We start from the raw sequence: 14,815 nt of genomic DNA, 5'->3' as shown, positions 1-14,815 counted from the left end.
TGTCAGATTATGATATGCGTTTCATGTGACAAACCCTAACCCTAACTATAAGCAACTACATGTCAACCAATTCTCATTAATTTGCAACTCTCAGAGTAGACTGTCAGGGTTAGGTTTAGGTTTAGTAGAATAAGCTGACATATACTTGCAAATATTCTGATACTCAGTATGTTGTATGTTGTGGACCCATCAAACTAAAGTGTTAGAAGATATTAAGCAGACAGTCTACTAATACTCTAATGACTGATAGTTGACATGAAGTTGCAAAGTTACTTGCTGGTTTATTCCCCCAAAGTGGAGACGTATCCTGGGAACACAAACGTTAAAATAAAAAATAACAGTCATGTTTTGAAAAAATAAAATCATGAAATTGTATTGTTTGAGTCCCAATAAGATGGAAAATAGCAATAAATAAATTTTCTGATATCTCTTTATGGGTTAAAGGGTAGTAGTAACACTAATGCTTGTCTTAGGTCTGATCAGAATCAGAATCAGAATCAGAAAGAGCTTTATTGGCCAGGTATGTTTACACTTACGAGAAATCTGTTTTAGTGACAGAAGCCACTACAGTGCCACAGAATGACAGCGACAAGACAAGACAAATGTACAAATATACAAAATAGACAATTTAGTATGCACAGGTATGATATGTGCAGATTTGAAATGTAAATAAGTATGTGTGTTAAATAAATAAATGTATGATAGTGTAGTGTGTTGCACGTTTATTGTCAAGTGTTGATGAGATGGATTGATTGATCAGATGAGCTCATGTTTCTGTCTCATCAGCCACCAGCTCGGCTCATCTGGAGGACCTGGTGTATCTGGATGATCAGAGACACGCTCCGCTGCGCTCCTCGCTGAGAATGACGCGACAGAACACGGCCGGCCAGGACCTGCGAGGTGAGCGTGATAGACGTGCTCAGAAAGCGTCCGTAGATCAGCGTTTATCACTGTGTTCTCTCACAGAGCACTGCATCCTCATCTGCTCTCTGTCCCGGGGTTTCCGTGTCACTCCCAAACACATTTAGACCTACATTTAAGATTTATGTTTTTGAATTGCATATAAAATTTACATCCATTTGGATTACACACATTTAACATAATCTAATAAACTTGATGTGATGTGTATTTGTCAGTCGCACAAGTATGAAACCGGTCAGATTTCTGTAATAGTAATAAAGTCAATCTCAGTTGTTTCAGTCTGATACATTTTAACTAACTGAATATTACTTGTTCCAAAACTATTTGTCGTATTTTACCATGTTCATAGTTTATTCACAAAATTGTTCACAGTTAACAGATTTATGCTGATTCCAAGGATTCCGAATAAATGCATTTTGAAAATATGATTATTTTAATTAAATCAAATAGATGCAAATAATTAATAATAAACTATTCCATGATCTTTAGAATTTAATTTATTTTTAAGATTTTTTTATGGTTTTAGTTTAAGTGAACTAAAATAGCCCTGTTTGGCACTCCAAATAATATTTAGGCTTAAATTTAAGATTTATGATTTTGAATTACGTATTTTTGAATTTCAGTCCATTTGGAAATTTTAGTTTTAACATAAAAACAAAAAAACTATGTAATACATATTTTTTGTCCAAAATAAATAAAACGGGTAGATTTCTGCAAAACAAAAAAAGTAAAATTATTATTAATTATTTACATCAAATATTTACATTTATTATTCATTATTTAATTATTTAAATAACTGCATGTATTCAAAATCCTCAGAATCAACATAAATCTGTTAACTGTGGGAATAACATTTACTCAGTTATGGCTAAAATATGGCTAGCTGTGGAAAAAATAAATTGAGTTCAAATGTATGAGACTGAAACAACTGGGATTTATTGATGTTAAATATATAAACCCTAGTTATTGTGTACACAAACACATTCACTTGATTAGTAACTATCTGACCTGTTTGACTTATTTAACAGGTAAACTAAAACCATACAAAATAAACACATTTTAAATATTTGTTGAATAAAGAACAAATATGTATATATATATATATATATATATATATAAAATTGATGACTTGATGTACTAAAATAAATAGCTAAAATAAAACTAATAAATAGAGACTAAAAAAGGAAAATTAAATAAAAATAAATAAAAACTAATCAATAAATAAAAGCCTATGAGAGTATCTCAGTGATGGTGAAATAATACTGGTGCTTTGCTGAGGTTTCACACAGGCCTCCTCTGCTGGGCTCATACTCTCACACTCATCCTTCATCTGCAGCAGATCATTAGGAGACCAGGGCCTTGGAGTGACCTCAAATTTCCCCACACACACACACACACACACACACACACACACACTCTCACACACACTCAGACACGCTCACACACACGCTCACACACACACTCTCGGTCAGTGACGTTGGGCTGTGTTGCTCCTGCTGGTCTGCTGAGCTGCTCTCACCTGGTGAATAATTAAAATAGCTCTCACTGCATCAGGTTCATGCTCAGGAGAGAAAACGCGAAGGTGACTCTCATAATATGATATGGCTTATTATTAACTAGCGCCTCGAGGAGCCCTCGTACTGACAGCCACTAACATTTGAAGTTAAACTCAACAGGAGTGTTTTTGACATACTGTACAAACTGTATTTTCTTTTGCTTTACACCTAAACCTGCCCCACACAGGAAACTTTCTGCATTTTTAGATTTTCAAAAAACTTTATTCTGTATGATTTATAACCTTGTTTCCTCATGGGGACCTAAAAAATGTCCCCACAAGGTCAATATTGACTGGTATTGCTAATTGATTGCTGTGATCAAAGCTGAACTTTCTGCATCATTACTCCAGGCTTCAGTGACTTCTAATTCTTATTATTATTAATGCTGAAAACTTTCTTTCTTTTTTCAGGATTCTTTGGTGAATCAAAATAACAGCATTTATTTGAAATATAAATCTCTTGTAACATTATAAATGTGTTTAGTGTCACTTTTGATCAATTTAATAATCTTGCTGAATAAAAGTGTGAAAAAATTAATAAATAAATAATTACCTCAAACGTTTGAATGGACACAGAAGAAAAAATATGTCTATTTTTTTTTTTACACAAAGAAACATAAAAACAAACAAACAGTGGCCTATTTTAACTGCAAATATTTAAGAAAAGCTGAGGGATGATTGAAATGATTTTCTCTGCCAGTGATGTAGTCTGTAGAGCTTAACTCATAACGTTCCTGTAAAGTAGCATAAGTGCAGCAATTTACTGTGCGTCATTCCTCTCAGTTCAACATTCACAGTACTAGTCATCATGATTAGCCGTCTATATGTGAGCGACGGCTTACTTCACCTCTTAACTGGATTAGCAGCACTTCATCTGAGCCATTTACTGTCATGACTGATCACTCAACCAGTCGCTCGACTTCAAGAACCGGCCAATAATCCAGAGTCTTGTTAGCTGTGTGTGTATATTATAATCCTTACTAACACTGTAGCGATGAAATCAAATGCTAGAATCACTGTGATGTTTCTTTTATCACTCATTACTCATTGCTAATATTCAGAAATGTTTCTCAAGCAGTAAATCAGTATATTGAATGATTTCTGAAGATCATGTGACACTGAAGACTGGCGTAATGATGCTGAAAATACAGCTTTGATCACAGAAATCAATTATATTATAACAGATATTCACATAGAAAACAGCTGTTTTAAACTGTAATAATATATCACTATTTGTAGTGTATTTTAATGATCAAATAAATGCCTTGGTGAGGAGAAAAGACTTCTTTTAAAAACATTTAAATTGTAATTATTCTAAACTTTTGACTGGCACTGTAGAAGTTGTGCTGGTCACAAAAGTCGAGGTCAAGTCCATCACACTCACCCTTTTCAAAAAGCCTGATTATACTTGCATTTGCCAGTTGCAAAGTGTAAATGTATGGATTTGAGCTCTCTGGATGATGAGAGTAGTGCTTTTAATACAGATATGTGTTATAAATGTGCTCAGACAGTAATCGGAGCTGTGGGAAGTTCTGTGTGTCCTCTTTAACCGTCTCTCCCATCCTCTCACCTCAAGTCTTCACCCGCTGCATGTTTGATCTGGAGTGATCTGCTTTCTCTCTCTCTCCTGTCGCCTGTCTGTGTGTGTCTCAGCTTCCGCTAACAGCCATGCCTGGCAGTCTCAGTCACGTAAGTGTGTGTTCCAGCAAAGATGATCTCTGTTGCGTCTGTGCTGTCAGATGAGTAGCAGGAGTCCTGCAGGAATGACTGTATCATACTGTACTTTGAGTTGTGTGGTAGGAGTGGAAATGTGGGGCCCTATCAAATATTTTTGTAATTAATTAATTAAATTTCTGTTTTTTTTTTGTTTTTTTTACATTTTATTATATTATATGTTGTATGTATGTATGTATATATATATATATATATATATATATATATATATATAAAATCACCTATATTATACGTCTGATTATATAATTGTATTTTTAGAGAATAATAATCATTAATAATATCATCACAGTTAGAACTATTATACCATAAAAATATTAATTATTTGAAATAATTATAATACTATTTTATATGTACAGTATCTCACAAAAGTGAGTACACCCCTCACATTTTTATAAATATTTTATTAGATCTTTTCATGTGACAACACTGAAGAATTGACATTGTATAACAGTGTACATTTGCTGTCCCCTCAAAATAACTCAACACACAGCCATTAATGTCTAAACCACTGGCCACAAAAGTGAGTACACCCCTAAGTGAAAATGTCCAAATTGGGCCCAATTCTTCAGTGTTGTCACATGAAAAGATATAATAAAATATTTACAAGAATGTGAGGGGTGTACTCACTTCTGTGAGATACTGTATATGTGAATTATTAATATCATAAGTAAAAATAAATGTTGTTGTTGATGTTATAGAATCATAATATAAATTAATAATATAATAAAACACATAATATAATATAAATATATGAATAATATACAGTAATATAACAATTATTATCTATAATAATTATAGAACTATTCTATTCTAATGACATTTTATCATCAAAAAGAGTGTGTAATCAAAGAAATGGTAACACTTTATAAAATTTGTTAACATTTATTAATGTATTAACTAACATGAACAAACAATGAACAATACATTCATTACAGCATTTATTAATCTTTTTAAATGTTAGTTAATGAAAATATAGTTGTTCATTGTTTATTCACGTTAGTTCACAGTGCATTAACTAATGTTAACAATCACAACTTATGATTTTAATAATGCATTAGTAAATGCTTAAATTAACATTAAGATACATTAATTCTTAGTTCATGCTTACTAATGTTGTTAACTAACTAATGGACCTTATTGTAAAGTGTTACCACTTTTTGTAATTTAACTAAATGTTTTATTCATTATATTGATTATTCTCATTGCTTTTATTGATTATTCTTCAATTCTGCCTCAAATCATAGGACCCTAAATATGTGTCTTTCCATGAGCGTGTGTCTGTTGATTGTTTTTAGGTTATTTTTGTGGATGCATCTGCGTGGGAGCATGTGTTTCATACTCATTCATGATTTTGTGCTCTTTCTGTCCACCCCAGTGCGATTCGCTCCGTACCGACTGCAGGACATCGCTCTGAAGCCGCTTCTGTTCGAGGTGCCCAGCATCACCATGGACTCTGTGTTCACTGGCCGTGATTGGCTCTTCCAGGAGGTCGATGCCTACCTGCGCCCCGCCCACTCCTCCACCAATCGCGGCGTGGTTCTGGTGGGCAGCATCGGCTTCGGCAAAACCGCCATCATCTCGCGCCTCGTGGCTCTCAGCTGCCATGGAAACCGCATGAGACAGATCGCCTCCGACAGCCCACAGGCCTCGCCGAAACGTAAGGATTATTACAGGTTTTTTCAGCTGCTTACACACGTTTTCAAAACTTTGCCTCTTTTTTCAAAACTTTACACATAAATGCAAGAATTGCACGCAAAAAAAGCAAAATGCCTCACATCTCTTGCAAAATGAAGCACTGCAAAATCAAAATACCACAAACACATCCCAAAAGCAAACATTTGCAAACACCTTTGCCATAATATTAATACCTGTTAGATTTTAGTGTGGTACATAAAGAATTGTGTGTTGTGTTTTGCAAAAAAGTGTTTTATGAAATTGAAAAAGTCAGAGTCAAAGGCTGAGAATTGGTGTCTGGTTTTGCAGATTTGGTGTGTGCTTCTGCTGTTTGAGTGACAGCTTTCACAAATGATGTGACAAGTAAACATTTTGGGTGCAAGCAGTTGAAAAAAACTGACATTAATGACTAATAAAAAGGCTTGTTTTTTCATGTTTTATTTGCACAATAGTATATTATGACCTCAAAACACTTTTACCACAGTGCATGATTTGTAGACGGATAGATTTTGATGTATGCATCACAAAACCAGCTCCATATATTTGGCTTTTCTCACATAGTAAACTTGCTCGGTAGCGCACCCGGTGCGGCATTACGCTTGGGATGAAAAGCGCTCGAGTACGAAACCTGTCAAACACGAGTCAAAAGACTCAAAGACTTCTGGAAGCAAGATAAAATGAAATGATTGCTTCAGCAAATGCATCTTTTTATCTTATGTTTGCTTTTATAAACTCTCTCAATTAGGTTTAGGGGTGATGGCGCAGTGGATAAGACACATGCCTTTGGTGTGAGAGACCCGGGTTTGAATCCACTGTGAGACACCAATGTGTCCCTGAGCAAGACACTTAACCCCTAGTTGCTCCAGAGGCGTGCGACCTCTGACATATATAGCAATTGTAAGTCGCTTTGGATAAAAGTGTCAGCTAAATGAATACATGTAAATGTAGGTTTAGGGTCAGATTTAGTGTAGATGGTACTCTATTTTCAAAAGTGACAGAGCATTAACCATTTAGTTCCACTCACTGAACATTTCATTTATGAACTGCTGCAATACATACAACAACCAATGTAATAAACCATTGCCAGATTCATGTTTATCTGGTCCAGATAAAACTGAAGACACTTTTAGTGCTACTCACTGGGCATTTCACTTTGAAAAGTGTCACAAAGCATACATATGCTTTTCCAGAATGTCACCATAGGCATGTTTTTCCAATGACCCTTCCATGTGTGTGGTCAGATGGAGATGGCATCCCTCTCACACAGCCGCAGCCTTCCCATGGTACACTGGGAGGAGGAAGTTGCCCTGGAACTCCAGAAATGAGGAGGAAGCAGGAGGAGGCCATGAGGAGGCTTGCTTCACAGGTACAAACACACACACGCACACACACACACAGACACACAGACACACACAGACACACAAACACACACACACTCACAGACACACAAACACACACAGACACACACACACACAGACACACACACATACACGCACACACACACACAACACACACACACACACACACACACACACACACACACACACTTGGGAGTGATCATGCATCAGTGTAATGATGGAATTTAATTATCAATTATCGTTAACATCATAATACTGAATGTGCTACAGAGGTTTCTCAGATTACATGCATGCTCTTGGTACTATGGAAGCACGTTTCTGCTATGGGATAAATAATAAAAAGATAATTGTGACTTTTTATCTCATGATTCTGACTTTTTTGCTCAGAACTGCATGAAAAAAAAAAAGGCAATTACCATTTTAATTGTTTTATCCCGTGGCAGAAACAAGCATCTATATGGTACAGATATTGAGCATGAGGGACTAATGCACAAACTTTGATTTGATTTTAAATAAAAAATAGTAATTGTAAAATTATAGTATTAAAATTATAATTTGAATATATAATAATTTTACAAAAAAATTATATAAATTATGTAATAAAAATCACTTTTAATTATTAAATGCACAGTTAATTATTATTTTTTGGAGCAGGTGCAGGCGTTTATGTTCTGTAATGTTTGAAGAAAAATTTTTTGTTAAGATGTTTGTGATGATTATTTATTTTTAAGTTGTATACACTTTTAATTGATTTGTGGAATTGTTAACCGTGACCATGTTATATTTAATAGGGGGTCTTATCTGATTGTATGTGACAGATATCATGTTTATTTCAATTATTGGATTAGTTTCCTCATGTTACATGATATGTAAATTTATTATGCATATTCAGCAACCTTCTTTATTGATTTGGTATCGGAAATTAGAGCTAGTATTGCTCTGAAGCTGAAAATTTGGTATCAAGCCAACCCTAACACACACACACACACACACACAGTTTCCCACATCAATCTTCTCACAATAGATGCTGTTGACCGGTAGAATTGCTTCTGCTCACACACAAAAGGCCGTCTAAACCTGTGCAGGCTTGCTGTGGTGCTCTAGCTATTGCATTATGCAGATATGTTTAAAAAAGAGAAGTACATTTGCCAGTGAGCCTCATAAAATATTTATTCAGGCAGAAAGCAATTTCCTTGCCATGCTATTAGATCTAGTTAAGTCAGTGCATTAATAATCAACTCTCACTTTCTACCCTTCTGGACAGTTAAAGTCCTTTTAAAACATTTGTAGGAGTGAATTAGTATTCTAATATAGTTGATGGTCTGATCTCTGATTTCTCTGTGGTCTCCTCCACTGCGCTGTGATTTGTGTAGTCTTTGGCTCTCTGTGCATTCTGTGCCACTGGACCCAAATGACCGCAGCGTCCCCGTTAAACCATCACACCTCATTAACGGAGCTTTTGGAGTTTGTGGAGCTCGAGCGGATGTTTCTGGTGTTTGTTGTTCTCGCTTTTGTAAGTCGTTTCTCTGGAGAACACAATAGTGCACATCAAACTGAATTATCATGCAGAGACTCAGGAAAATAAGTGAGAGACATTATTTTACACCATAGTAGGTATAAACGTTGTGAGCTATGTTTTAGCCAAACCTGATCACCAAGTTGTTTGTTAATTGTCTGAATGGTGCCGTAACAGAAGGCTATGCAATATGCATTAAATTGTGAATGAACTAGTTCAACAGGAGTAGCGACACACTTATGTGCACAAGTATGAGTGAAAAAGAAAGTTTTGTTTTACTTTTGGTGTTAAATTACATTAATGTTTGTATTTGTTTGTAACATGAACATATTTTCAGTTTTATATATTGTGACGAGTCGGCTGCCTCCCCCCTGTCCATCACCACCCCGTCCCGTATTCGCCGCCCTTCACCAGGCTCCCGACGGGAGTGGGTGTGTGAGAGAGGAGGGGCGCTGAAACAGCCAGGGCTGGCGGCGTGTGATGAGGCGCACCTGACGTGAATAGAGCCTCATCACCGCCGCCGTTTAAACGCCGAGCGCGCCTCTCCTCGGGAGACCGGTCTCTTCCCCGTGCATGCACGCTGGTGTCCTCGTGGGTCCAGGAAGGGAGCGTAGAGGGAGCTACCCGCCGCCGCCAGAGACCCGCAGTCCGGCCGACACCGCAGCCGCGATACGGCCGTCGGGCGAGGACGCCGGGCCGTGGAATCCCGTCGAGCACCCGGGGATTAAGGAGTTGGACGAAGCCGCCACAGAAGCCGCAGTCACCCGCGCCCCGGGGCCTCCAGACGGGAGCGCGTGCGGCCGCCGGACTCCGCCCCTTACCTGGACCCTTCCCTCCTGAACACTGCCTTCCTTCACGAGCCCCGCAGCACAACGAGGACACCAGATCCCTGTTTATTTTGGACACTTTTCCCCCTTTGGACACTTTATTTTAATATTTTGTTTAATAAAAACCTCTCCGAGGCTTGACGCCACGCCCACTGTGTCTGTCGTTGGCTCCTCCCGCCACAATATGCAGTATATATATATATATATATATATATATATATATATATATAGTGTAACGAGTCGGCTGCCTCCCCCCTTATTATCATCACCACCCCGTTCCATATTCGCCGCCCTTCACCAGGCTCCTGATAGGAGTGGGTGTGTGAGAGAGGAGGGGCGCTGAAACAGCCAGGGCTGGCGGCATGTGATGTGGCGCACCTGATGTGAATAGAGCCTCATCACCGCCGCCGTTTAAATGCCGAGCGCGCCTCTCCTCGAGGGACCGGTCTCTTCCCCGTGCATGCACGCTGGTGTCCTCGTGGGTCCAGGAAGGGAGCGTTGAGAGGATTCCCGCACCGCCAAAGACGCGAGCTGCCGGACCCTCAGTCCGGATAGAGCCGAGCACCCGTGAGACGGCTGACGGGCCAGGATACTGGGCCGTCGAATCCCCCGGAAGTGCCGAGGACGGACGTTGGACGAAGCCGCTCAGGAGAAGCCGCGGCCCCGAGAGGGGAGCGCGTGCCGCCACCGGACTCCGCCCCTTCCCTGGACCCTTCCCTTCTGAACACTGCCTGCCTTCACGAACCCCGCAGCACGACGAGGACACCAGATCCCCTGTTTATTTTGGACACTTTTACCCACTTTTGGACACTTTCTTTGATTATTTTGTTTAATAAAACCTCTCCAAGGCCTGACGCCACACTCACTGTGTTTGTCGTTTGCTTCTCCCGCCACAATATATAAATACACACACACACACACACACACACTCACACACTCACACTGTTGTTAAAACGTTTTTTAATGTTTTTGAAAGTCTCTGCTCACCAAGGTTGCATTTATTTGATTAAAAATTAATCAAAAACCATAATATTGTGAAATATTGTTAGAATTTTAAATAACAGTATTTATTATTAATAGAAAACTTTTACAGTAAATTTTGGTCATTTTAATGCATCCTTGCTAATTTCTCTCTCTCTCTCTCTTTAAAAAAACTGAACCCAAACCGTAGTGTTTAAACAGTAGTGTAGTTTATGTAAAAATTTATAAATAACAATATATCTTACATTATAGATAAATATTACTATTATAATTTATAAGATTAAAATATTACAGTTCTAAATAAATAAATATATAAAATTTTACTAAATATAAAATAAAAATCAGATGATATATAGATAAAATCACAGCTAACCCTTACCTTAAATAATATGGTACAATATTATTCACTTTCCTCCACTGCAAACCATAAAGTTTTGAAGATGAGTTTAGCCAAGAGCTCAATATGTGACGTTTAGATCCTTTATGCACGTCACTAAACTCAAGTGAATATATATATATATATATATATTAATTGAAATGCAGTAAAAACTCTTGAGCTTTCCGGTCTGACTGGAGCACATTACAGTAATTATCTGCCTCTCTCTCGGTCCGTTCTGCTGAATCACGAGTGGCCCCGGGCCCCTGCTCTGTCTGCTTCACGCTTATTTCAGAAGTGTTGAATACTGAACACCAGGACAGATGAAGGTGAAACCGGAGCAGGGAAGGTGTCACTACATTGTGCTGATTTCCTTTGAACACTTTAGTTGTATTCTCAGAGAAAATACAATGCACTCATGATTTCTACCTTATTTTCTACTGATGCTTCCAATTTCAGGTGCAAAAAATATATCTGGAAAATATGTGCTAGAAAGATACTACAATCCACCAATGCTTTAAAGTGCTAGAAGAGAACTTCCACTGTTTACCAAGTTTAATGGCACGCCCCCTTTCCAAAACTCCGCCCTCCTGTACTTATCAGCCAACCAGGTGTCAGCAATCATAACGTGTGAAAGGATTCACAGACTGTTTCTGATTGGCATGCAGACCTGTTTACAGCACATTTCATTTTGTCTTTATAATATAATTAATAATTAAAAAGGTTAATTCATAACCTCTTGATCTATACTAAAGTATTACATTTATGTTTATATTAGCATACTACTGTATGTATTACAATCGAGTCACATCAGTGTCTATTAGTAAAAAAAAAAAACCCAAAAAAACCACTACTACATTTGGATCGAGTCTGTAAATGATGGAGTCCCCAAACAGATGAGGTTTTGGAAGTAAACAGGAAGGGAGGAATACAATTTACTGTTATCTCATTATCTCTTGCAAAACTTTCATTCCTCTGAGAAACTTGTGTTGACTCACAAATCTTTTGTCCCCTGAGAAACTTGGCTTGCAAAACATTTTCATTCCTCAAAGAAACTTTGTAATTGCTAGCAAAACTTTTGCATTCCCTCCAGAACATTTGTGTTTGCTCACAAAATTTTGGGGTTCTAACAAAACTTTGTGTTCCCATGAGAAACTTTAAATTTGCTTGTAAAATGTTTACATTCCTCCCACAAACATTGCATTTGCTTGACAAACATTTGCGCTCATTCAAGAAACTTTGACTTTGCTCACAAAACATTATTATTTTTTTTGCAAAACATTTGTGTTCCCATGAGAAACTGTATTCACTTGCAAAGCTTTGTGAAACATTGTGCATTCACTCACAAAACATTTGCATTTGTTTGCAAAATGTTTACATTCCCTCAAGAAATATTGCATGTTCAAAACTTGCAAATCTTTGTTTTTTTTGTGCAAAAAAAAAAAAAAAAAATATATATATATATATATATATATATATATATATATATATATATATATATATATATAATATGCAGATTTGTTTTTGTACTCAGTTATTTATTTTTATTATTTATTTGTTTGTTTGTTTTAAGCACTACCTCTGAATCTGCTGCATAATCCTCATAACCGAGACAACTTCAGAAGTTTTTTTTTTTTTTGCCCTTCGAATCATGTATTAAAGCAGCTAATTAAGCTAATTACTGCTTTAATGGAACCAATTATGTGCACTTGTCTCAGATATGGGCGTCCCACAGAAACTAATGATAAAAGGCTTGCCAAATTCCAAATTAAGGGAGAAAAGTTTGCAATTCAGCACTGTGCCACTCAAACCTCTCAGGGGACAAATAAAGATGCACTACAGCCACAGCATATTGTTTTTCTGCTCCTCATTTAGGGATTGTTGCTCCACATCATAATGTACGCATCAGTTAAAAAAGTAACATTTTATAATTACAGCACACTGGCCTTAGATCAGCATAAAATCTGCACTCTGACGCTTCTCTCTCAGCTGTGCTTCTCTTTGCCGCCCCCTGCAGGTCGTGGCGTATCACTACTGTCAGGCAGATAATGCATACACCTGTCTGGTGCCGGAGTTTGTGCACAATGTTGCAGCACTTCTGTGTCGCTCGCCGCAGCTTGCTGCATACAGAGAGCTTCTGCTGAAGGAGCCGCACATTCAGAGCATGCTCAGCCTGCGATCCTGCGTCCAGGATCCACCCACTGCCTTCAGACGAGGGGTGCTAGAACCGCTGGACGCACTTTATAAAGGCACGAGAGATCAACAGTCATAAACAAACAATCAAGAGTTTCTGTTTGTATCTTTAAAGGAATAGTTCAGGCAAAATTAAACTTGTTGAAAATGTTCTCTCCCTCGGTTCATCTGAGATCAGGAAGAGTGTGTTTCTTCATCAGGTTTGTATAAATGTGTCTCTGCATCAGTGTCTCAGCAATGGATGCTCTGCAGTGAATGGGTGCCGTCAGAATGAGAGTCCAAACAGCTGATAAAAACATCACAATAATCCACACCACTCCAGTCCATCAGTTAACATCTGGAGAAGACTAAAGATGAAACTAATCCAGCATTAAGACATTTTTAATCCATAATATCGCTTCCTCCAGTGAAAAAGTGTTCTGGTCTGAATCAGGAGAGAAATCTGCAGATCAAGCAGCGTTTACAAGACAAAACAGCTCTAAACAAATATGTGGCTGACAACAGGATGTGAGAGACAACAGGAGATGGACTTTTTCACTGGAGGAAGCGTTATTATGGATTATGGACTCGTACTTGAGTTAAAAACGTCTTAATGCTGGACTTGTCTCAGCTTTTGTCCTCTCCAGATGTTAACTGATGGACTGGAGTGGTGTGGATTATTGTGATGTTTTTATTAGCTGTTTGGACTCTCATTCTGACGGCACCCATTCACTGCAGAGCATCCATTGCTGAGACACTGATGCAGAGACACATTTCTACAAACCTGATGAAGAAACACACTCATCCTGATCTCTGATGCTCTGAAGGTGAGTATATTTTCAGCAAAAATTTTAATTTTGGGGTGAACTGTTCCTGTGATGTAAGATAGATGCAAAAGATGTAAAATAATTCAAAAGATTGAATGCATGTGTTAAAGTTTGTTCATTGTTGTTTTTCCTCAGAGAGGAAGATCACTCCAGATGAAGACCTCATCATTCTCATTGATGGTCTGAATGAGGCTGAGTTCCACAAACCAGACTATGGTGACACCATTGTGTCTTTCCTCTGTAAGACCATGAACAAGTTCCCAGCCTGGCTGAAGCTGGTGGTGACTGTCAGAACCTCTCTGCAGGTAAACACTCACATACTGTTATGTGTCTCAATCTCACATAAACACAGCTCTGAATTGTACCATATAAATATATAAATAGTAGAATCATTACATATTTCCAACATTTGCCCTCTGGAATCGATTCTCAACTATATCGAGGCATATGTTTCTAATTGTATATTAATATAACATTTCACACACACACACACATATACATATATATACACATATATATATATATATATATATATATATATATATATATATATTGTAACGGGGTGGAAGAATCACGCAACAAGGAGAGCTCAGATTAATTCCCCGGAGGGTGGATTTATTAAATAAACAGGTTTAATTGCCGTGATTCGTGCTCCGGTGCAGGGGTGCTCTTTGAAAGGGTGGTTCCAGGTGCGGTGGGTCCGTGCGTTGCTCGGGGTGGCTGTTCGGTCACACACTGCTCTCTGGAACGGAATGAGAATAAGCAGGAGTTTTCAGCTTCTTGGAAAAAAGTCTCACCTTCGTCGGCGCTCACGCGGCTTATCTAGCTGTGGGCTGATTAAGAGCAGCTCACTCCGATCAGAGTGAGATGAGCG

At 37.9% G+C, this 14,815-nt stretch overlaps 1 protein-coding gene across 1 annotated transcript in view; it reads left to right on the top strand.

Annotated features, from left to right (window-relative positions):
* tanc2b (tetratricopeptide repeat, ankyrin repeat and coiled-coil containing 2b) overlaps window positions 1-14,815 on the top strand; it is a gene marked incomplete at its 5' end in the record, with an annotated part of 96,144 nt that overhangs the window by 51,946 nt on the left and 29,383 nt on the right. Inside the window, 5 exons of the mRNA XM_079388583.1 lie at window positions 787-900; window positions 5,586-5,867; window positions 7,126-7,250; window positions 12,960-13,191; window positions 14,077-14,246. Coding sequence (XP_079244709.1) covers window positions 787-900; window positions 5,586-5,867; window positions 7,126-7,250; window positions 12,960-13,191; window positions 14,077-14,246 — 923 coding nt within the window. The remainder of the gene's footprint in view (window positions 1-786; window positions 901-5,585; window positions 5,868-7,125; window positions 7,251-12,959; window positions 13,192-14,076; window positions 14,247-14,815) is intronic.

Source organism: Barbus barbus (assembly GCF_936440315.1).
Source record: "Barbus barbus genome assembly, chromosome: 32".
NCBI classification, from domain to species: domain Eukaryota; kingdom Metazoa; phylum Chordata; class Actinopteri; order Cypriniformes; family Cyprinidae; genus Barbus; species Barbus barbus.
This window is presented reverse-complemented; position numbering and strand designations above follow the sequence as displayed.